At 36.9% G+C, this 25,215-nt stretch overlaps 2 protein-coding genes across 7 annotated transcripts in view; both read right to left on the bottom strand.

Annotated features, from left to right (window-relative positions):
- Nucleotides 1-1,310: 1,310 nt before the first annotated feature.
- LOC124175097 (cytosolic endo-beta-N-acetylglucosaminidase-like) lies at nucleotides 1,311-12,558 on the bottom strand. Of its 4 annotated transcripts, XR_006869095.1 has the most exons (9): nucleotides 12,144-12,558; nucleotides 11,618-12,070; nucleotides 11,351-11,522; nucleotides 10,920-11,138; nucleotides 10,280-10,665; nucleotides 10,019-10,192; nucleotides 9,817-9,920; nucleotides 5,981-6,093; nucleotides 5,339-5,400 (listed from the first exon to the last, which is right to left on the bottom strand). XR_006869095.1 is itself a non-coding variant. In XM_046554994.1 (8 exons), the coding sequence occupies exons 1-8, from the start codon at nucleotides 12,395-12,397 to the stop codon at nucleotides 5,348-5,350; spliced, it is 1,815 nt and encodes a 604-aa protein (XP_046410950.1). In that variant the 5' UTR covers nucleotides 12,398-12,558; the 3' UTR covers nucleotides 5,339-5,347. The 4 variants fall into 4 exon arrangements, 3 of the variants coding, with proteins under 3 accessions (XP_046410952.1, XP_046410950.1, XP_046410951.1); XM_046554994.1 differs by lacking the exon at nucleotides 5,981-6,093; XM_046554995.1 differs by lacking the exons at nucleotides 5,981-6,093; nucleotides 10,920-11,138.
- Nucleotides 12,559-14,610: 2,052 nt separating this feature from the next.
- Nucleotides 14,611-25,215, bottom strand: part of LOC124175101 — a 39,821-nt gene continuing 29,216 nt past the window's right edge. Inside the window, exons 2-5 of one of the 3 annotated variants that reach the window (XR_006869096.1) lie at nucleotides 23,298-23,434; nucleotides 17,945-18,275; nucleotides 16,237-16,508; nucleotides 14,611-16,161 (exon numbers count right to left, since the gene is read on the bottom strand). Coding sequence is in view for 2 of the 3 variants with exons in the window: in XM_046555000.1 (XP_046410956.1) it covers nucleotides 16,336-16,508; nucleotides 17,945-18,275; nucleotides 23,298-23,434 (641 nt within the window). In the remaining variant the exon portion in view is untranslated. Of the gene's footprint in view, nucleotides 16,509-17,944; nucleotides 18,276-23,297; nucleotides 23,435-24,267; nucleotides 24,320-25,215 lie in introns of those variants that run through there. The other 2 variants (XM_046555002.1, XM_046555000.1) reach the window with 2 other exon arrangements.

Below are 25,215 nucleotides of genomic sequence, written 5' to 3'. Positions count from 1 at the left end.
CTGACGTAATGATGCACACCCAGAATGATATAAAGCAAAAATTTCACTCGTTAACAGATGCGATGGTTCACAGAACGATGAAAATCAGGCAACGCCTTTTGGAAATATCTCCGAAATTCGATTGGGCAAAACACGGGAAGAACAAGTCGAAAGTGACGAGACTCATCAAAGTTGTAAGCTGATATTAGCAAACTAGAAACAGTAATTTATTAGTTTCAATTCGAAATTTCAAAAATATCGAATTGGTAAATTAGATTTAGATTAGCAATAATGTAAAAACGCCTCTGTACATGATTAATCCTCGTTCATTGATCATTTCCCGTTTTTTTTTCTCTTTCTTTTCATTTGTTAATTAATTAAACAGGACCAGAGACGTAAGGGAGTTCACGCGGATCCAAACATATTGGACAAGCTACTTCATCAAGTATTTATGCGGGGACAATGGCTTAAGAAAGAGTTGGCACGCCTGCAAGAAGAAAACCTAAACTTGAAAATGTTCCTTGGAAAGTTTCGCGTCCTAGCTGCTGAAAGAAAGGAGCAGGAGAGCCACGTACCTCGGATGCTCTGCAAGGAGAAAAACTTCCTAGAGCAGGAGCTCGAGAGTCTTCAGGAAGAGTATAGTAAAAATCTCGAGGTCGTAAACGCCCTTTACATCGAACATCACAGATGTGTAAAGCCATTACCAAGTCAGACTTCGGTCAGTGACTGGTGTGACTAATTTAGTCCTGAAATATTGAAACCTATTTATTACCATTACTTGATAAAGTATCATAGACGAATGGAGCTGGATTCGAATACAGAACACGACGATTTAACGATTTTAATATATTTACAGACGTAATTAGTGTACTTTCTTATTTTACAAGTAATTTATTAAAACAAAAACTTAAATTTGGAATGAAATACGCTCCCTTTTTTGAATCGATACGTATACGGTCCGCATAATACTTTAATATTTCGAACTGCTCGTATCTCATTGAACCTACTGAATCAAGAGGCGATTCTGTGCTTTCCCATCAAATACAAAAACGAAAATCAATTTGATTATTTTCATTTTCGATTTATTTGCGAAAGCGGCAAACCAGCATGTATATATTTATAGCACCACCTTAATGAAGAAAATAAAATTTTTCAATCAAGGTCCAGATTGGTTAAGTACCCAAATACATGGGTCAATTATTTCAGGTAGATTCATAACTCCTAAATCAAACGTTATATGGGAATCTCCTCTTGTCTATAGTCAGTAAACTTGATTGGAACCACTTGTCATTATATAATATATATATAAAAATAAGGGGTTGCCTTGGTAATTCATTTCAATTTATATGGCTACAAAAGTCTTAAAAATATTTTTATATCCAATTCGTTGAGCATATTACCTATACTAAAGTACATAAGTCGAGTACCGTTACAAATAGAATTATACATACACATATGCATAAGTAATAACAAACAATAGACTCTTAATAGTTATTACAAGTAACAAAGAATAGATTACATTTGTTTCGTTTCGTTCTATTTTTTTCAAGTTTTGGCAGTGGGAAATGATTTAGAACTAATTAGGCATAATGATTGCATCTCTGTATCATACCCAAAAATTGTCTACTGTCCATTACGGCATTTGAATCAATGAGCTTTACACGAAAAAAAATACTTTCAAATAGGCATGATGCACGTTAGAAATATTCAAATATAGCCTCTAAGCTGAATACCCATACATACAGCGTCACGAGTAAACGGTATAGACGAACATTTATCGTAGTATATTATATTCAAAACTTCGATTCTGGCAATGTTGCAGGAGAATTTCTGGCAGCTGAGCTAATTTCGCTTGTATTGCTGCTCGAAGCTTTAGATTTTTTATCTGGATCCATGGCGATTGAAATAAATTCTTCAGACATTTTTTTGTCCAAGCCAGTATATGTCTGAGACAAATCAACCTGATCTGTACTTGGCATAAAAGCTTCAGCTTTTCCAACTTCTTGCTGTGACATGGGAGATACTGGCTTTGTACGATGGTTCGGTAAACTGTTCGATTCATGTTCTGGCATTGCGTATCTCTTTCGCTTGATGCGTACCTACAGAAAAATGTTTGTCAATGGTTTTCCTAAAATTACTCTCCAAATGCATGATAGAATACTTCATAAATATATATTTCAAGCACATGGAAATATGCTTACCATTTGTGGATGGTAATGAGGATTTGGTGGATAAATCGGACCTCTTGCCATTTTACAACAAGGTGCAGGCATGGAATGATACATGGAATGTGGTGGAAATGTCCCTGTTGCTGGTATAAGAGTTTGATATTTTTTAGGTATCGTCGCCATGCCGTACGGAGTCTACAATAGAAAATCAAATAAACTTTTTAAATTGAATAAGTAAAAGTTATAACGAGTAGGTATGCAATTGAATAAAAGTGAAGGGCTCTTCTCAAATGTCAAATTACTTGGAAACACTTTCGTTATTTATATAATTAACTGAGTGCATTCTGGCATAGAAAACACGAAAAGAGAAGAAATTTCCCTCTGTAGAAATATTACACCGTGAGAGATTTCTAAATGGATTAGCTGCAGGCAAAGATATTACAAGTTTCTCCCAAGCATCATTCTCAATCTCAGGATTCATGGGATGAGCGAACTTTCTAGTGTGTCACTGACCTACCTTCCCCCATACGAAAACAAATTCTTTTCTAAACGCTTACAACGATAATTTCTTTTGAAGATTGTATAAGCTAAACCCGTATTGAACGTACATATTGATATTTGTTAGAGAAAGAACCGCACAGCTATACTCACTGGTAACACGGGTTGTACAGACATAATGGGCTGTACCAGATATATCTGCTGGGATTTGGGATGCGATGAAACCCACTGGTGTACCATGTTGTGCGTTTTCAATTGACCCTGACCTGAGACAGGCGGAGAAGATCCTTTCAAGCAGCCGCACAGGCGGGGCGCAAGCTTAACGCAGCTGTACCCAGAAATGAGTAATTCAATGAGGCTCGCTATCAGAAGACCAATGCTAGCCATCAATCCTGCCCATCTGTGGTCAACACCCATTACAGAGTCATCGTCATTCTGAAAAAACAGATCTCATAATGACAAGAACTCGTATCACGATTACGAATCATTATGCGGTTGAATTGTAAAATTGGCAATTCAAGTGATAAACGTTCCGTGCTTTTTATTATACTCTGCTTACTGCCGTAGGTGTGTACACACACGTTTTTGATTCGAATTAAAATACAGAGTAGAAAACGTAGATGCTTCATCTGTGAATCACGACTATTTACAACTATTATAATTCTAATTTGATTCCGCGGATTTTTAACATAATCATAATAGCCATGTTTTCAATGGTAAATATGCGGACCTTGGCATTTGGCAGTGAATTAAAAGTTACTGCTTCTCCTCCTGGTGCTCAACTTTCTCTTTATCATTTACACGTGTGTTGAAAAAAGTTTTTAGAACTCAAACCGTTCACATCTGGTTTTTATGGTGTTAACTTTAGCAATAGGCCCCTCAATATTGATTTTAATATTTCCAAGAAGCACAGAGCAAATATTAACCCGCTCCATTACCACATTTGAGATTGGTATCTCTAGAAACCCGTTACATGCTGAACAAACTTGACTGGAAGATCAATAGTTAATCCACAATGAAAGAACGCATACCACGCAGGATGAATTATAGTTTTCTCACCTAAAAATGAGCCGTGTGTGAATTGGTTTCACACTCTGATTCAATGCAACACCTAAATCTAATTTAAAATCAGGGTAAACCATCTCCTGAATATCGCATAGGTATATGAATCAGACTCCACCAGATATTCAGGCTAATTAGAGTCAAGGCACTTTCGTTCTTAATTAATACCACAGTTTATAATCTAGAATTTAGTGTAATAAATTATTCATTATTACCACAAATGAGTAGAGTTTAAATTCCCAGGAAATATACGTTGCATGTATGTTGCATGTGTTTCAAAAGTACCAGCCTTGTTATTTTTGACATGGCAATGTGTTTACACGCGCGTTTAATTTCTTCAACAGTTGACCCAAGATTTATCACCTGGCCTAAATTATACACATAAAAACTATGCCAACAACTCGCTAATTGCTTACCGTCGTTCCTAAAAGATTTATCTCAGGATTAGACCTCTGTGAATCCCTTACGACGGAAGTGAGCGCCGTGATTGCAGCCATGTTCGAAAGAGCCAGAGCTATTAAACTGGATGCCAAATGAGCAGAGGAGAACCCCGAGTATTGAAGGCTCTCTTTATCAGCTGAAGTCGTCAAAGTGGCGACAACCCCTAAGGCACCTGCGACCAGAGCTCCAGCTCCTGCCCATAATCCCGCTCCTGAATTTCCCAATGAAGCTCCGTGTACCAGGACCAATACGCCAAACACCACAAGAATAACACCTGACAAGTTTTGTAATTCACAGGCCTCAAATTGTCGATCATAGGTGTGGATAATTTACGAGGTTGAAGTTATTAACGTTGTCGTAGCAAAACATTGGGGAAAAAATCATTATTTTCTTAATTTTACAATGATTTTTAAGCAACTATAAGAATTCGAAATATGAGTGTCTTTTGTTTTATGACAGTTTACTGAATTTAAAATAATTTCAAAACGGTGAAATAACGGTTTTTTCTCGGCATGAATCGTTACTAACTTCAATATGATGATAATTTCATTTTGATTTATACATCTCCTCAATTGCTAAGCTGTACATAAATTTTGATAACTTACCAAGCAGCAGCTGACCGCAGGACATAAGCATCAGTAAATTCGAGTCATTCTTAGTTTCGGTTTCTTCTTGTTTTTTCGAAATTAGAACTTCTTTGGAATGTTTGGACTGCATTGTGCTGCTCGTTTTTGAATCCTTTGAATCACCGGATATTTTTGAGTCGTTTGAATTTTGACTCCTCACTGTTAAGTCTGCTTCCATTGTAGTATGATTCTCCGTCATGATTATTTTATTTTACTTTACTTACTTACAAATATTGAATTATATAAGAATATAAGATTTTAAATTATGTTTTCATTGTATAATCGAAAAACATGTGTTATAACTCGATTCTCTCAGATTTTTTTACTCTTTTTAATGTGAATTGTTTTTACAAAACTTTTCTATGTAATAACAGTCAATTAAAGTTATTCGTATAATTGTTTACGGGAGATAGTTTATCGGTCAAACAACATCTGCTGACCTAATTTAGTTCTGACTAAACGACAGCCGGGCATTCAAGTTGAAGCGTTTGATATCACACTGTACTGTTGAGTCTATTGTAAGACAATCAACAAAAACTTCAATAGGTCACTGTCACTTTTCTCTTTAACTTCCTAATAGTTGACGTCAGATATTAAAGTTCCCAAGTCCTGGTTATCACGGTAGCCTGAAGATGAATAAAATTTGTAATGAGGAATGTACGAAATCAAAGTTGAAAAAAGATATAATTTATTTCCTCCCCCCCCCTCCCCCTCACCCTTAATTTCTCATTTATAATGATCGATTGCACTGTTCACTATTGAACACAATAAACGGATTCTATTTTGAAATAACTTTGGCAATATATGTTATAACTCTTTCGTTTTTATTGTTGAATTGATCCGATCGATTACCCTGATTTCAAATCTTTTCAAATATAACACTGCGCAAGAAAAAAACTCACCAACATTGTCATTTTAAATAAAAAAAACAACAGTCACATCACTATTAAATTGTTAAGAATAAAATTTGCGAATGATAAAATAGATTTTATAACAAACAATTCAAATGTTTAACAGAGCGTCAGAGTCGTCTTGGATAAGAGAGAAACTTTGTCTGATTGTGAGGAGTAAGTTAAGTAGCTCGTGGTAAGCCTGGTCAGTGACTGGCAAGGCACAGGTACCAGAGAGGCATGGGCTTAATAAACTATACTTCAAGATACAGCAACAGGTACAGTTCATGCTTACGAGTCTGTAGTTTCTCTCTACCTTTCTACAGAAGCATCCAGAAGAGAAATGTAAGGAGGACCGTTTTAAGCTAAACTGTCCATCTGTAGCTAACTCAAACATTTTGTCTTATCTCAACGATTTTTTTCTCACACCCATTACGTCGAACATAAAAAATAAGACACGATTTATTATTTATTGTCTATTTTAATCATAATGCTGGATAAAAAATTGCAAACATTCTTATTGTAGAAAGTAAAATAGAATAAAATGTTCAATATAGCTGAGTAAGTAAAATTTACTAAATCTAATCGTACCAATGAATCACGAATTTGATTACTCGGTAAGATAATGGTACGAGAAAGCGGATGGAATCGATTTGATTTTAAATTCTGATGGAACAACAATTAGGTAAATTGGATGTTTAATGTACAATTGCTCTTACTTTCATTTATCAATATCAGAGCCGATGTAGATTACAGACCTGGCGTGAGTTGAAAAGGCGTGTAATTTTGCATGTATACAATTATTTGCGTCCTGTATTTTTGTTATTCAATTTTTTACATGCTGTATTTTTATTTTCTCAACGTGATACCTGCTTGGGTCACTTTCATATACGAGTGAACTGGAATTTCAGACGACATTATTTCAACTAGAATTCGTACATTAGGCTCATTTCATTCTATTTTTTAATCTTTCGTCATTCTCTCCATTGCGTAACATCAAATTATCTCATCCAGGTATTCTTTTACAAGAATTACCTGTTTTTAAAAATTCGTTATAGAAAGTAGAGGAGAATTGCGTTAAATTTACAATGTTTCGGTTTGTCGTTGCAAGACAACAGCATGAAGCATTTTAGAAGGGTCAGTGGACCATAATAATTGGAATTAAACAAAATTAACAAATACCGTAACGAAATTTTTTGTGAACTGTAATGACGATCACCTATAAATTACGATCATCGGCTGTATAAAAATATCCTAATAATCGCTAAATCGCGTGAATAATCCAGACGTATAATGAGATAATCTCTATGTGTGAATGTGCGCTACAACCGTCTAGAAAACTCTGGACCGTGTCTAGTTGAACATAATGACAGCGAGCTGATAGACATGCAGGAAAGCGCGAATATGTTAAATAACACGTTGCTGACTGACAATTTCTTGATATATTTTACTACGCAGGTGGGCACTTCATTTATTTACCGATGATGAGATCACGAGAAAGTTGAGAAAAAGGAGAAGAGGTGGATGTATGCGAGTTCTACGACCTCCGCATCTCTCCATTTGGTATACATAATATATGAATATCATGTGCAAGAATATTTCATACGATTTTTGGTTGGAGGGATATTAGCATGAATATTTGCGCGGTGATTTATTGCTACCAGTATATAAAAAATGAATCACAATATAGTAGCCTGTGTTTTGTAAATTTGTCAATTCCTAAGCACACATGAAGATGAACGGAAGAGTTTAAAAATACAGTTACGTGATTTCAACAATTTCGAAATCAACGATATCTCCACAAGTCCTTCTTCAACAAGTATTAAAATCAGGGAAAGGAATCGATTTACATAATTCACTCTTCCTGATTCCATGTTTTGGATTAAAAAGGACTGATTGAAATTGAATGAAAAAACTAAACCAAGGCATCGAAATGTCGCATTGGAATAACTGTGGGTATGCTCTGATGACGAGAGTTAAAAGACCGGTGGAAAACCATGATTGTGCGAGCCTGCTTCTCGTCTCATACTTATAATATATATGTGAATACCTATACATACGTGACAGAATCTCTGCGATGGAGATGCAATCTCAGTTCGCAATAGCGTAATTATTACAAGATGTGTAAAATTTTATAATCTCGTGTCCGACATGCTCTTACTGTTTTACGGTCGCCCACATTGCGTATTATACAGTTAGCATTACCGTTACAATAACGTATTATTTTGCAACTACGTAAAATAATTGTAATTCTCTCATTCGCTCAACTTCTCGAGTTTCAATGAATCAACATCGGAATATATACCGACGAGTTTTATCTAAGAATTCAATAGTGCACAGAAGCGAATTCGTAATTGACCGTGCGAACCTGCAGACAATTAAATGGTTGCAAGTATATTTGTTTCAAGTGAAAAAAATCTTCAACAAAATTCTTGCACAATTTTATTCTTGCTTGGTAATTATTCAGTTTGAAAAATGGCAAGATAATATTTACTGTTAAGCATAGCAGACAAACTGTTAGGTATGCTATTAAGATTATTGACAAGACTGAAGTAGATTGCCTTGACCACGCAGCAAACGCAGGAGGCTGATCTCATCGCATAAACATAAGAGGCGACGACATAGCGTTAGAGGTTGAGCCGCTAAATTATTCGATTCTAACTTGAGGAAGCGAGAAATTCCTGCTGCTTATACCATATAGATACACTCTTTTTAACGTAACTTTTTCTTCCAAGTTATCCAGTATCATTCGATGATTTAAAGTCTTCGTCAATTGCGTGCTTGTGATATTTTTAAACTCAAAATTTAATTTGTATCACTCTTGAAAATCTGACAAGAAACGGATAAATTCTCTCTACTAAGCTGTACGCTGTTCAATATATCTATACACAACAAAATAGTTTATATTCAAGGTACAGGCAGGTGCTCCAAGTTAGCTATTGCCGGACCTGTTTCACTACGTGAGACTTGAATATCAATAAGCTATTGAACTCTCGAATTACAACACAGCATATTATGCTTAAGTGTAATATGGGTCAGTTTGAGATTGTTTCTCAGCGAAATATGCATGCCAAAGGAGAACTTCAAGTCCGTGGGTAATTTGTAAGGATGTATAAACGCGAAAGAATTCATTTCAAGATTGATATTTGAATTTCATTTATAAGAAAAATTCTAAGAACCAAATGTTGATTGTTGAATCAATTGATTGTGCAATGAATAACAGGTATTGAAATTTCTAAAGTGAAATTAGCTCCTGATATGCATCGAGCTTCGATTATGATAATTCCTGCGGAGCAGGATTCTCGATTGTTGCATGTCATTAATATGCTTAACACAAATAACTCTGCAATACCACGCGAACCTATTGTTTCTCTCTACACTTCCTACATGAAAAATTTCCTGTTAGCTAACCGGTTGATCTAATTTGCTAAGTACATGGCTTTGGAATAGCTAATTCAAACCCGTAAGTACGTGCAGTGATCTACCCATGTCCATTTCTACACGTTCTCGAAACTGTTAATTCTTTAGAATGAATAATATTGCGCTGGCAGAAATGTTAAAATCATTCAAGTATCATCCTCTTACTAAATACATCGATGTAACAAACGGCATGTAAGTGCTGTTACTCAACGTTATTAAGAGGGACATTTCCTGGCTGTTTAACGATAGAAAGTATTAATTTCAGGGGTAGTAATAAGAAAAAAAAGAATGACAGCGCAAGAGACAATAAATGCTGTTCCTTTTCTTACGTTTTTCTCTACGTCTCTTTTACAATAAATTAAATGTCAGAAGGCCACAATATATGAGGTATTGTATGTCCCGTGTTCATTGACTCCACATAAACACAAGCGTATGGTCTTCCTTTCACCGCAGTGGTTCTCAAACCTACTATTACCGTGTCTAACTTTTGTTTTATCTATTATGAGACTTAAAGTTAAATGAGAACCGAGAGCTGAAATATCGCATGATGTAACACACCTGCTATGTGTGCCTTGGTTTACATAGGCATGCAGAGTTTTTTTTTTTTTCGTTTTATGTCGTTTTATTTTTTCTCTTTTTTCGTGTCCTCAAGCTCGAATACATTAGAATACATTATCCCGAGGTTGGCGGTCATTCGGTAAAAATGATAAAAAGGAAGACTTTATAACTCACCAGGTTGTTTGTCCTGGACAACAATTTCTCCGAGTGTTATTCGTCCTTCCTTTGATGCTGCTACTCCAATCTCTGTAATCCTTTCAAACTTCGTGATGTACAAACTGTAAAAAAATATTTAAACACATAATTGCAGTTTAAATATAATCAATCACTTTTTACACACGTACAGAAACAGAAAAGATAAATAAGTATTTCGTACTTTTTTTTCCAAGGATAGTCCAATTCCTCCGTTTGGTATTTACTTATCAACTTTAAATTCCCATCATCCCCTGCAACGAGCATCAGCTCGCATTGATCTTGTGCGCAATTCTCCGTGCTGTAGACGATGCTAACTTGAATGCCGTGTGAAGAAGTGACTTGAATAAGAAATAGCCTGGAAAAATGAGGTGAATCAATGTCAAATCGTATTATTTTTTAGTAAACAACTAAAATTAATTTCAGGTAATCGCTTAAGTCTTACCTATGAAACAGGCGAGGGTTACTCGTGATTATTTCCAGACACCCTCCGCCATTGAACGAACAACTTCTGCAATACTTGAAGTAATTTAACTCAGAGTTAAGAGTTGTGCTCGTAAAAGCAATGGTTTGGCCATGTACTTTTACAAAGCTTCTCTTCGTATCGTACACAATGTCTTCGACTACTTTTTTAAAATCTGATTCCGTAGTTAAAACCTGCTCTGACGCAGACTTGGTTTCATTTTTATTCAGCAGATTCGACTCTGTCACAACCTTGGGCTCTGTTATTTCTGGCTGGTTTAATATTTCAAGGTGCGGCGACGGCGTTGATACTTGAGGAGACTGGACACTCAAATTGAAGAAGGGTTTATCTTCAGAATATTTTGCAGACTGAAAAAAAATTGCGTATTTGCTGATTTTCTTTGGTCGTTTCATACATATAAGTTCCGCATGGTAACCGCTGCCTTCATGCCAGATTTCGATCATCAGAGACAAATTTTGAGTTCAATTAATATTCTAAATACGAAATATTTTCAAGATGTTCAACATATCTGAGAATACTAGACGTTAATTGAATATACTATTAGTGCTAATTCAATAGTTAATGTGATTATTAACGCTTCAACTTTACTCAAATAACACACCTGACCTAGGCGATAATTCGTTAAACCAACTCCCAAACACAATGATGTTCTAAATGTCTCGTTATCGTATAGAGGTACGTGGATGTAAAGATAGGGGAAAAGTTGGGCCCAAAACAAATTCTCTGTGTCTATAAATGTTTTTGGGCCGAGATATTCGTGGGTCCATCCTGGTGCGAATATAGCCACAGACAGATGGTGTTCTCTTATCTTTCGCAATGCCTATATTGAATGAAAGCCTGTGTTAGACGAATATCTTAAATTCAATTTGAATCTGAAATAGACTAAAAATTAATTGCGGCATTCGAACAATGTATGTCAGGTGATAATTTCTTTGAAAAAATTGAAGATTTTACGAGAGAAGTTCAGCTATCTTCGATTATCGCTAATTTGAAAAGTTACATTCATTCCATAGATTGTTAAATTTCATTTACATATTCGGACTGGAATCCACCTCCGCCAGGACAGCCTCGACCCCAGACATCCAGTCCTACATAAATGTCTCTAACACGATTTCCTGCAATTGCTTGATTGCGGCTACTGGCTAGGCCAGTATCAGTCCAATTATAATTTAAAAATATGCCGTCACACACCTCAAAAAAGCATCTGAAAGTACGAGTACAATAATTGTAGAAAAGAAAAGAAAGAAAAATAGTTAACGGATAGAAGCAATCGACGTGGAATGTACGCCCGATTCCTACTTGTTTAAATCGTTCAGCTCGTTCTGCCACTTGAGTTCTCCTTTCACAGTAACGCTATCATACCAAATAACTTCGGAACCTTCAAGTGCAGTGTGAATAGTGTTTGTAAGGTACTTGACAAAGAATATTAATTTGTCAATATCGTCTTCGTCAATCTTATTCTCCACATTGATCAACCACCCGTCGAATTTGTAAAATTTGGCAAGAGTTATCAGAGCGTCGGCAAACCTCTTTATTTCTGCTTCTGATCTGAATATTTCTTTCCATATTCTCTCACCGTCTGTCCACTCCGTTATAACAGTTCCGAGGACTTTGACACCATGAGTATGTGCTGCGTTGATCCAACCATAAGGCGGTATAGTCACTAAGTAGTGGCTAAAATATACAAAGCTGTCCACTCCGCTCCAGTGGTAAAAAACGTACGAATCATGGGCGTCCGATCCAAAGATGAATCTAGAAGCAGTCGAACCGAGCTGTCATACAGCAGACGACATGGTGCTTCATTCTGAATAATCAAAGTCAATACCTGTCATCGAGATATCCACCTTTCATGTCGTGGCACACAAGGGTCCTCGGTTTCTTGTTGCGGTTCCACTTGACCAACGGTTTTGTCACATCGTTAATATCTTTTCCCGAGTAAACATAATCCGCCGATTTTCGCACATCTCGGATCTCGGGCCAGGGCGTTAAACTACTCAAGCCGGCATAAAGCTCCTCCAGAGTTTTGAACGGTTTTGAGGTTAGAACCTGACTCGTTTCGTTTTCGGCCTTACTCGACATGACTGACCTATTATTATCCTTTATAAGGCGATTCACGGGCTGATTTAGCTTGTGCACTGTATCAGTAGAAAGTGAACACGGAAAATCAACTTATAAAATAAGAAATATAACCTAGAACGATGAACACAAGTGACGTATGTCAAATCATGAAACAGCTGATTTATCGCGTGCTACAGACTGGCCACGCGGGTTGCAGATGGTCAGGCGTTTAAGCACGAATCGATTTAATCACTACACGTGTCGTAATTCTATTTCGCCTTCGAAATTTATATCGATTTGCGATACACCCAATTACAAAGATGCTCTTTTCAAATCAACACAGATTATTATATCCGATGCTTCGTTAAATCGTATTTTCGAATGTGTATGTAAAAAGTTTTCGTGCATAAGGAAATGGAAATATTTGATGCTCCGGATAACGATCGGGATGTTTGAAAATATTTTAAATCCGTAACAAGCTTTTCCTGCGCTGTATCAACACAGGATTATATCTATATGGCGTATCATTTATTTACGAGTACAAAGTTTTATAATTAATTCAAGGGGGAGGTTTAATCGAGCTGAAATTTTCCCCGTCGTTATGCGATGGCCGCGTAAACGCCAGTGTAATTATTTACAATATTACTTTAGAAGTGAAATAAATAACGCGGTTATAGGGAGTGGGAATTGAAGGGTTGTTTCACGAAAGTTTTTACAAATTATAGGTAAATACGTGTATAATTCAACGATGTAGTATATAATAACACTCTCTCGAGCTGCACATTACAAAAGGGAAAGCCACGAATGCTGTTCGTAATGTGCGTGAAATGCAACCATCTCAATAAGACAGGCTTACATATTTGAAACTTGCGCGCCTCTTTAAACGCATTGCACTGTAATTAACAGGCATAAATATATCCCAAGAATACTAATTTCGCACATATTTTATCCTTTTGTTCGTTGATTTAAGCAAAACGAATAATGTGTGACACGTGCGTTTACAAAAAAAAAAAAAAAAAATTAAAGGAAATAAATACGTTGATGCTGATATAATTTACATCTTAATACGCAATGCGCAGAGCTCAGAGGTGCGAGAAATGAACGTACAAGAGTGAGGCGAAGAGAGAAAGAGAAAAACGAAGTAGAAAAAAAAAACAACAAAACTATTAGCTCATCTGTGAGTAACAGTTTAAATTGGTTCAAGGGAGCTTTAATCTACTTGAAATACTCCCGCTGTGTTATCCACTTAATACAAATACGCTCGCGCACTTCTGTGGTTGATATTTCCATTATTTCTAGTGAAACGAATGATGAAAAAAATTGAACAAATACCGCTAGGAAAGTCTTTGTAGTCTCGTGACACGGAGCAATTACGATGATAAAAAGAAAGTGAACTCGCCGCACCGTCCACAAAAGATCTTCATGCACGGTAAACTTTCGCATTTTCATATTTGAATGTAAGCGGTTGGAGTTAGATATTTATTCTTCTCCACGTGCACGTCGTTTTGTTCGGAATGCAATTTCAGCTTTCAGAGATTATAATTTTATACACTAATAGAAAATGTATATTAGAAGAAAAAAGAAGCAAAGGATGAATTATAGACTAGATCAGGCGTTATGAGACGGTGATTTAAGCTGTAAAAATGTGTTTTATTACATTGCAGCTTGTTTGAAAGGACATGAATTCATATAAGATATAGGACAAACGCGAGATGGAATGAAACAACACTATTAGAATGACTGGAAGACGTATGAGATCATTTATGATGCTTACTTAAATTTTATAACAACAAATTAAAATATATAACACGTGTTATGATTAATAAAAATCGGACTACGTTAATACTGCGTACTACATAACATTAATTTGTAATAATTATTCAGCCGCCAAAATGGTCCCACGATGTTTACATAGCTGCTCGAATCTACTGCGCAATATTTATAATCTTCTCTGTTAATGACCGCGCGTTTACATAAAATCGGTATAATATACATATAGAAAACATAACTTATTCAAAATCAATAAGTTAATGCATGATCACATGAGAATTAAAATTATTTATACAATATTAATATAATCATCTATATAGCTTGTACTGTTCAGTAAAATATATATAAACGTAGGATCAGCACCGACGGCAAATTAAATTTATTTCAGAGTCTAATGTGTGCGTAGCAACGGAAAGGAAGCGATTATGCGTAGGTGTATATAGTTATAGACGCTAATGATCAGATTTGTAAATTGTCAGATAAAAGTTATTCTTTTTTTTCTTCCCTTTTCGTTTTTTTTTTTTTTTTTTTCGTGGCAAGTAGTGTGTGTATATATCACATTTGAGTCTACCTATCGAATACTTTGGTATTTTACTAGGTTTCCTGTTCTCTACAACATTCAACGTCATGTATTATAATATGTAAATGTACATATTACGATAATGTTTCATACGTGTGTATGTAACATATGTGTATGTATGATTTCTTTCATCCACGATAGTCATTTTGATATTGATGAATTATTATATAATATAGTGTATATACTTTATAACTTCCATTTTATAATGTTATTACACCTATCCATTTTTCTACACACCAAATACTATAATACTTTTCTGTGTACGTATATTTATTGAGTATATGAATATTTCGCATGAAACGGATCAGTAATGTTTTATCATATCGGTAGTCATTTCAGAGCTGTAGCATTTTTCTGCCGAATAATTTATTTCCTTCTATAGTACGAAAATTCATCGAGTTAATTGCAATTAAGAATTTGGTAAAGTTGGATGGAAAAAAATACCCAGGCTGATCTACTTCATGCAACCAATAGTTAATTATCATTCATCGTTATTACTGTTAATTTAATTATTATTATTGATAGTTGGTTCTCAGTATGTCTGTATATATTTATAATATGCTATTATATCAATATATATAATATATATATTTAACACTATATAATGAATGTAAATTTCTAATACAACTTTGTTATGTTGGTACTATAATATACTCGTAGTGTTATCATTATTGTATACATATAATTATTCTTTAAATTTAATGTCTGAATTTAACTTTCCAACGAGTATTTTGATCATAAAATGATAAAGGTTATTATTACAAAGTTCATGCGGCGTTCGCAGCAACTATAAATATAATAACGAAGTTAACCATGAAACAAAATGCAGATATGTTATAAATATTCAAATCTATTCAAACTATTTTGGATCAAGTAAACACTAATTCGTAAACGTAATTCAATATAATTCTAGACATACCGCATAACATGTTTTTGTTGCACATGTATATTATATGTATACGTAAATGCGTATTGCACACGATAGGTAAATTACGATATGGGATCATGATATGGGTAAAATTTTCATTCGCATCGATCATATTACATACGTATGTATAATATTATAATACATGCTACAGGTCTCAAAAGTCAAAAGTCAAAAGGATTTTCTAAAAATTCGATCATATTATCCTGCACTTGTCTCGTTTTTCTTTTTCGTTTCATCTTTATGTCGTTTTTTTTTTCTTGTTTTTTTTTCCTGGTGTTAAAAAAATCTAGGCTAGACGTTTCTACACTCTACGAATTATCTATTTAGGTATTTACGTATGTATCAGTATGTGTATCGCATATTATTAGACTAGGTTTTAACATTTATTTTCATCATATTTTTAAATACGTTTCATTATGCGTATTATACCTGTGCACACTCAATATTAGTGAAATTTAAATTCTCGTATCATTTATCCACAAATTTGTTTCAGTGGCTGCAATTTTGCTGTAATACAGTTCCTCATAATTATCGAACAGGAATGGAAAAAGGGCGTTTTTTCTCTTCCTATTTATTACTTACAATTTTCCATACAGATTTCATATTCTGCCGCATATTGAATGCTGATTTCTTCACGGTTTAAAATCTCTCATCATCATCATCAAACCGCCAAAATCCTGTCTAAAAAATCTCGTCCATTCCTCTGGATAGATCGACCCCAGCTCCTGAAGGAGGCTGCAATAGCGGGACGCAGTCCTGCGGGGAACATTCGACCCGACCAGCGGCTCCGCAGCCGCATTGCACGCAATTTCCGGTCGAATGTGGCAGCGCTTCACCTTCCTTGTACTCCACACCTGAACAATTAGAGAAAGAAAAAAAAATGGCAAAATAAGTCGAGCACATTCGCATATCGATCAACGAGTTTAAATCGGTGATAATGCATAGCATTCTTAAAATCTCCAAATGTAGCAAAGTGAACGCTACCGCAAAATCAATAAGACCGAGCTTTATTCGTTTCAGCTTATATTTTAGCTATATGATCGTTTCTAGGCCCAACGAGTTACCAAGCGCTCTTTCACGCGAAATAAACCGACGGCAAGAATTGCTTGTCACAAATTTTTGCCCTCGCTGAAAGGCTAGGATTTGCGAATTTAGCTTACGAAATTTCGCCTTTAATAAGAGTGTTGAAAAGGAACACAACAAGGAACGTAGTCACAAAAGCGATGATCATCTCGCCAACTACACAAAGTATACGATTATTTAATATTGACGTTTTAAACCTACGTTTTCAAAGAAGAAAAAAATCTTGGATTTTATTGATTTCATAAGATATCGCGGTTTACGGTTTTTGATTTCGTCATATCGCGGACAATTATGCAGCGTTTTTGTAAATTGGATTCTCGTGCGACATAAAAACAAAAGATTCCGTAAAAATAACTATTACTTGATCGATTCGCGCGTGTTTAACGGCTGTTGCAGCAATTTTCAACACGATACGGAATATATGAATAGTTAATCAGTGTATACTGTTATACATGCTATATAACGTACTAGCATGCACATAACGCGTCAGCTCAAGATTAGAAGATTTCGCGTAGATCTTCGCCCCAAGCTATGTATGTAAAACTGGAAATGCATACATTTATAACATAATGACAGCGATTATCCAGCGTTTTATTGTCTGCAATCTCAACATACCTATAATAAATTCCTCGGTGAAAACTTTCGCAAACATACATATATATATGTAATACGTACGTGTGCATACAGGTTTAATGTATTCTTCACTCCGACATAATCGCGCGACTCATGAATTTACTATGCAGCAGCAGTCTTATACTTTGGAACTCTCCGTTTCACAGGCACCGTTTACATTATACATACTGCACAGCTATTACTCACGCGAAAGTTCGCTTCAAGTTATAAGCTAATGCAACGTCGCCGATTATTTCAGCCCGTTGAAGATGGGCGATTATATTTTGCCTTTTCAGTTTGACTGATGTACGTTTTCGATCTGATCCCGATTGGAATTTGAGGTACGAATGATGGAATTCAAAATGGCGGATGGAATATGGCAAACACGAACGGAAATAATTAGTTTCCAGACATTTTCGGGACCCCAATTCTGAATCTGGTTTCAAAATTGTGAGCTACGAAAATACGGTTGACCAGAGATCGAAATATTCCAAGTATTTGGAAAATAGAGCTTTGTTATGGGTTTTGGTTAACCATGTTTGAATCGGCATTTTCAATTCATAATTTCGCGGTAAAATTCTCTATCTTCACTTACCCATAACGACGCAGGTCGTCGGAAGTGTGCTCTGGGTGCCAAAGTCTTGATATGTTGAATTTACATCCATGTATCCCTCTTCTTCGATGATTTGAGCCGCTAATTCCGAACTCTCGGTTGTCATTGTTTCGTTGTCATCCGCTTCTAAGGTCGCAGCAGTGCCGAGGGACGAGTTTACGCTTAAAAAAGCCCCCGGAATCTCGGTGCTCTTTAAGCTTCCGTCAAAGTTCTCAAAGTCTTCCGGTTCCGAGTGGAGAAGGCAGTCCTGCCACCAGCAATAAACTTCACCGGCAACGCAGAGGCAATGCGAACACGGATCACTCGTTGGTATCTGTGCAGGCACCGACGATCAATGTTAGGCAGTTATATTTTATCGATCAAACGGTTATACTACACCCCGTTTCAAGTTATTTATAGACTCACTCACCGATATGTGGCCTTGAAACTATACGGTTGAAAAAAAAAAAAATGTTTCACCACGTCCACAAAAATTTTCGGATTCTTGATATAACCATTTTTTAACGCATTATTAAGTAAGAAAAAAGTAAAAATTACAACGTCAATATTAAAATTCAAATGATTTGTGTCATATTTACTAACAGAAACGTAACAAATAATATAAACTTAAAGTGGACCTGCTGGGACATTGTGTTTCACGAATATCGGGATGCAGAATACTGCGTGCAAACTGTCGCAATCAAATTGTATCACGTCGAATGTATTTAGCGTAAAATATGCGATGTTTGAGGCCTTTTATTATTAAATACGACCAAGACGAAGCAGCATATTTCCGTCACAAAATGGCACCTTTGGAAAAATGTATTGCTTTATACTTTGCAAACGACAAATAAAAACGTATAATCGACTGTAGACATTTCAAACGTGTTTTGAAGACTGAAAATTTCCAGTTCCATTTCAGAAATACCGACGCGGTTGTTCGAATGTTGAATTTTTCTAATCCTGCAAGCATCGCCGGCCCGATACCGAGATAGAATTGCGTCTAAGGGGTAAGTAAGGAGTGCAAGGACCTTGCGACTGTACGTGAATGGGACGTGTATAGATATATATGGCACGGCGCAGGGGATTCCCAGGGGCCTTGGAAAGGACGCGGGCACGATGTCCTCGCGTTCCGCTCCGAGTTCATTGACCCGATATATCGCAGGCGAGCGCCAGCGCTCATGACTCTCAGAGTCCCGTCGAGTTTACGTTGGGGTTTAATCGCGTTTCCAAATTCCACGCGTACGAGATCCGCAGGGTCGGCTGAACCGCCGGCCTCCGGGTCTCGTCGGTCCTCGGATAACTAAATACCAAAGCGCGACCCGCAGCCCTAAGTGCACTACGTGCATTGAATTCGCCCCACCCTCCGAAGCTTCGCATATTTTCATTCGAGATTTCAGATTTCAGCTATCATTGCCTAGTCCCGATTACCTACTTTGCATTCTCTCTTCGTACATAGAAGTACTTTTCTGTGAAACTCGCTACTTAACGCCAACAGATAGGCAATCACACCTACATTTTAAATATGTAGGAACGCCGCATTCAGCTTCGGGTTGCCTATCAACTGGCGTTGATTGGCTAGTTTGACGATGGCCGCTAAGCGAAAAATAATCGAGGCATCGATTAATCGAGTTTGATAAATAATCGATTATACTCGATTAATCGGGAAAAAATAAACGATATGATCGAGAATAGTTTATTTTTTATCATTCTTACTAGTTTCATCGAAAATTCCCGATACATTTAATTTCGTTTAGCGTACACTGTATAATTATTACATCGTTCTCGCCTTTTGGTGCACCTTTTATATTACTGTTATTTATTATATTTTATTTTTTCATTCTCATTCTCGCCCCATTTTTTGTTCCTCTTTCGGCGAGGTGCAAAATTCGCGGGCTAATGTGAAATTCTATGTTATGTGGATATAGAGACGGTGGTCTTCGCAACGAACCGGGGGGTCTGATAAGGTGGATGAAAAATATGTTCGAACGTTAGCGGCCGTTATACAGGAGCGGTAATTTAAAAACGCGAGTGAATCCAGCGTATAACTTCCCTCTCGCTCACGCTTCATTCTTTTTACAGTTTTCCGTTTGTTTTCTTTCTTTTTTTGTTTTTTGTTTTTTAACCTTTTTTTCGACGTTTATTTTTATTCTCACCAGCGGGCTTTTCAACCGCTTCGCCGGTTGTACAATGCATTTGGCCTAGTGCCACACTCATCATTTTTCACCGCACGATAGTTTGGATGGAAAAAGAAAAAAAAACGCAAAACAAAACGGGCAAACAGCTAACGGCCGAACGAAAACCAATAATAATCATAATAGTAGTAGTAGTGATAATAATAATAATAACGATAAATATAACAACAGCAACGATAAATAACTAAAATTTATCCCGAGGTCGTGATATTTCGAATACGCAGGTGATCATCATTCGGATAGTTCAGTTTGTCCATCTATCTACACATACACTATAGATACGTACGTATATAGGTAATGTACACACCGCAGGTACAATAATTAATATACGGGCTATATCCTCGATATATGCGCATAAAATATGAACCTATGCATATATCCATACTTTAATTATAAGCGACCGCTGCACAGCTCGGCGGGATGACATCAAGAGGTGCGAAAATGGTTTATTAGAGAAGGTAAAAGTCAAGAGGGAGTCGACTCGTTACCGCAGATAAAAATAGTCGGAATAGCTTTTACAATATAAATACATACCTGTATAGATATTACGCTGCGTTATTATACAATGTACTATATTATACTTTCAATGTTATTGCACACCGAAAATTTCTGTGGGTTATATTCATATACAGTAAGTAGAAATCAATTCCATTTTCCTTACTTTTTATTCCACACATAGGTGTATATATACATATATATGTATATTGGATAGTAGGATGTTTCAGAAAAAAATAATTTAAGACTTTCCATCCTGACACCCACCCCCCAAATAAAAAGTTTGAAAAGATGAGCGTTCTACGTTATGTGCAAGGTCGCGCTCAGTTGATTTTTCACTTCTATACATTTTTTTAAATTTATGAAGTACGGTGAATACATTTTTCTTTTGTTGCTTAGATCAATCACAATATCAATTTACGTCACAAAGAAGATCCACACTTGTAATATCAAATCTCCAGTTGATGTTCGAGAAGTGGATATGACCACTTTTTTGTTATTAATTCTATCTCATAAAATAGTTATAATTTAATATGAACTTTTACTGTAGGAGAATAAGATTCCCGGTTGTGATATATGGTTGTGTTATGGATCGCGATCTTTGGATTGGATATAAATGTCCGGAAAGAAATAATAATTGATGTGCTGGAACTTGTTTTTACACAAATTCAAAATAAATTTGTACAAAAAAGTTAAAAATCAAATGAGCGTGATCTTCCACATAACGTAGAACGCTTATTTTTTCACAAAATCTTTCTTTTAACCTAAACAAACTTTTCAGTGGATGCCGTAGTGAAAAATCACGAATTATTTTTCTCTGAAACACCCTAATATATAATATATACATTATATATATTAATTTTTCGCCAACTTCTTAAGTTCTCCGCAGAAATTTTTCCTATGCATCACCTACTGAGAATGTTTAGTCTTGGCCAGTGGCAGAGACGTTACATAAAATTGGACAGTAATTTCACGAGATTGCGGAATGCATTTCCGAGTGCATATCTACGCGCATATAGGTACGTATATCTATATGAAGTTGAGTTCAAGGTGTGAGGTTTTGAATGAACCCTAGAATTATGTAAAAACTTTCAAGAAGATTCGCGAGCGTTCGCGCGTACGTGCCAAGTTATTTTTCTTCGAGTAAAATTATGCCGCATCTGCAGGCTGAAGAAACGGGAATTAAGAATTATTTTTTCCCCCTATTTCGTGGCTTAGGACATTTGATAGATGTACACGATCGATATTACTGAAAGAGCACGCCGAAATTGCGCAGCTGTACTGGTTCCGAATACTCATTCGTGAATTTAAACTTTCACCCAATGCCTGCAACGTGAACTACAAGGGAAAACTGATCTAAGGTATAACCGGGAAATCTGTATCTCATCCACGTAGAGTAAGTATATCGTCAGAGGCAGTTACCGGAGTCTTTATATTAAATTTACTCGGACTTGCTTCAGTGCTACGGAATCCCACGAGATTTGCCCCAACTCTCACGCTGCAGACTTCATCTGCACCGCAATCTATTTATCTCCAATCCGTTTATTGGGTAATACTATATGACGTGAACTGAACGAGTTCTGGGAAGCATGTACAAGGAGTTTTCTGTGAAACACACCGCTTTGTGTCGGCATGCAAGCACCGAATCTACGTTTTGTATTCCTTGCACATTCGAAATGTAGCTTCGGTTGTCTATCTGCTGGCGCCAAGCGGCGAGTTTCACAGAAAACCGACTTTCACAGTTATTATAGGTATAAATTTACGAAAAATGCATCGAACAGGCGCGCGGAGGTGTAATAAAAGCGTAACGTAATAGTCGAAAATATTTTCTACGATAGGAAAAGCAGTTATTATACGGGTTACTCTTGAGAAATATATTCCAAGAACTTACTCCCATTCCTGAACTATGGTATGCTGCATATACTTCGTCTTACCGAAGTCCTAGGGTACATAAAACATTCAGTATATATTCTGGGTGAAAACTCTTGAGACTGAGGTTTGCTCGGGTTTTACGACCGCGCGTGCTGTGCAGCGCGAAGACGTCGTTTGGAGTCGGTAAATTGTTACTCCTCAAGGAAGTTTTACTCCGGTTTCGGAGTTGCTGCGCATAAGATAATGCAGACTGTGCAGGAAAGTCGAGAAGCACGCTATGTCTGACCTCGAAGCCAATCATCGGGGTGGGTATCGATGTGTTCGTGAGAAAGAGAAAGAAAAAGAGAGAGAGAGAGAGAGAGAGAGAAAGAGAGAGCGAGAGAGAGAGAGGGTGGGGAGGGAGAGAGAGTACGGCTCTAACTCGTTTGATCGTCCCGGTGATTAACCTGACGAAAATGACGAGTTTGTGAACCATTTTCAGGACGTTAATTAATTCAACCTCGATCAGACTGCAGGTCCCCAATCAACTCTTTGATCATCTCCGAGACTTTCTCTCTTTTTATCCACAATATACATAGCTTTCAAAAATTTCATTTCCGCACCTTTTACTCTCGTTGTCTCCACGTGCCGGACCACAATTTTTACTGTTTTTATTCCTTCGCCACAGGTATCGAAAACCGTTAAATCACGTAGGAGTTCCCGCCTGGTATACAGAATTCTAGCTGCATATGCATGGATGTAGTCCGAAACGATGTGCCGAAACCGTTACGTTAGACGGATCGAGGGGAACTTACCGTTTGACTATGGGTGTAGGTCGTTCCCCCAAAGTAACACTTTTTTGGTACAGGTTCTTCAGTCGATATTTCAACCTCGTCGTCGGTCATTATGTCGATCTCACCCAGCAGGACAGCGTCCGTCACGCTGGCTGGTGCTGAAAGCAAATTGTCATCGGTTGAATAGCGATTGAAAAAATATATCGCAGATATAGAATGAGAGCGCAAGGACGAAACGACAGATTAAAAGTTTTTCGATGAGACAAAAAAAAAAAAACCACTTGCAGCCACGAAACACTTTGCAGCCTAGTTAACGTGACTACAAGCGAGTCCGATAAGCACTTTAACTGCAGCACACATATGTGGTTTTGAACAAATGCGGATTAGGCAAAGCCGTTTAAAGACTGTGTGTGAGAGAGAGAGAGAGAGAGAAAGAAAGAAAATAAGGGGATAAAAACAGCTAATGCTACATTCGCCTTTCGGCCACCGATGGAAAACAGAGGGACGAATGAAAATACGCAGCGCGAGCGACGTGTGTAGGCAATCGAAAACTGATCGAAAAAACGACAGTAAAGGCTCAACTTTGATCTTGAATTTCACTCAACGAAACCTGAGAATCTTTGTATTTTATTAAGATAGATAAGTCTCCGTTTTCCGGTAATACGTTCGAAATTCGAAAATTGAAACGCCTTTGTTGCTCAGCGCCGCGCTCGCACGCGCGTGATGCGGAAGGTATCGATCAGGCGTCTACAAGCTAAGATCCGGGAACGTCTTACTACGATTATTGTGCAAGGTGGGTACAATTCGTGCGACGTGAATAGCAACTGATGTAAATGCGACGAACGTGCCTGCAGCGCAGCTACGGAAGGTTGGGATGGTTGGGAATTTATGGAGAGGAAAAAAATTGGTCCGTAATTTATATTTATATATATATATATATGTATGTATAAAAGTGAGAAAATGAAAGGATATATAGGGAGCAGGTATGTACACACATAAGAACGTTATATTCTCGGAATGCGAGGTGAGGCATGAACATTTGTAAGGATTAGAATGCCCGATCATTTGTCACGCAGGATGGTTCAGGCCGGATGCTGCTGCACAGCCGGCTGTCAAGACAGCCTCATCATACGTCTTACTTCAACTACCGATCTATCATAAATCTATATTAATTATTCCTTGTGCCTCAAGTCGTACGGACAACATAAGTTCATATTTTTTCAATCATCAATTATGGGCTGCACAGACGCGTTAAGTGAGATCCTTTACCTCGCGGGCTATCGCAAATAATCATGTTTCAACCGTTCAATGGGGTTTCGTATTTTCTCGATTACGGTAAATCGATACCAGCGTAATTTTAGTAGCGAGTACTCTACGTGATACGTTCAGCAACGAATCCCAGCTGCGGAAAAAATTGATTTAAAAAACTCGCCTCGCTTCCCCGTTCGAGTTATTTTCAACGCTGCAATTGCAAACTTCAAATATTTCCGATTCCCTGTTACCTAAAATAATAGAATCTTTTCGCAAGTATAATCGCAACACTACAAAAATTTTATAACGCAATAATCAGTGTTGATTGATTGGATGTTCGATTCATTGACTGTTTGATCCAGGGCTTACTGCCTGGTTTTATCTCCAACCGCGTTGTTCGATATTCTATAGAAATTGAAATACGTGTATCAGGAATTTTCTGTGAAATTTATCGTTCAACGCCAGCAGATATGCAACCATAGCTACATAATGAATACGTATAGGGATACGAAATGTAGCTCTGGTTGCCTATCTGGCGGCGTTGAGCGGTAAGTTGCACCAAAAAACTGCCTTGACATCGACTCGATCAACCGCATTGATATGGATATGCATTATCCAAGCGATTCGAATGAATTCTTTAGGCGCGTTGATCACGCGAATACAAAAAAAGCCCTCGGTGCACGACGTT

The sequence above is a fragment of the Neodiprion fabricii genome, chromosome 2, assembly GCF_021155785.1.
Source record: "Neodiprion fabricii isolate iyNeoFabr1 chromosome 2, iyNeoFabr1.1, whole genome shotgun sequence".
Taxonomy (NCBI): Eukaryota; Metazoa; Arthropoda; class Insecta; order Hymenoptera; family Diprionidae; genus Neodiprion; species Neodiprion fabricii.
The sequence above is the reverse complement of the archived record's forward strand: the minus strand, read 5'-3'. Positions and strand labels throughout refer to the sequence as shown.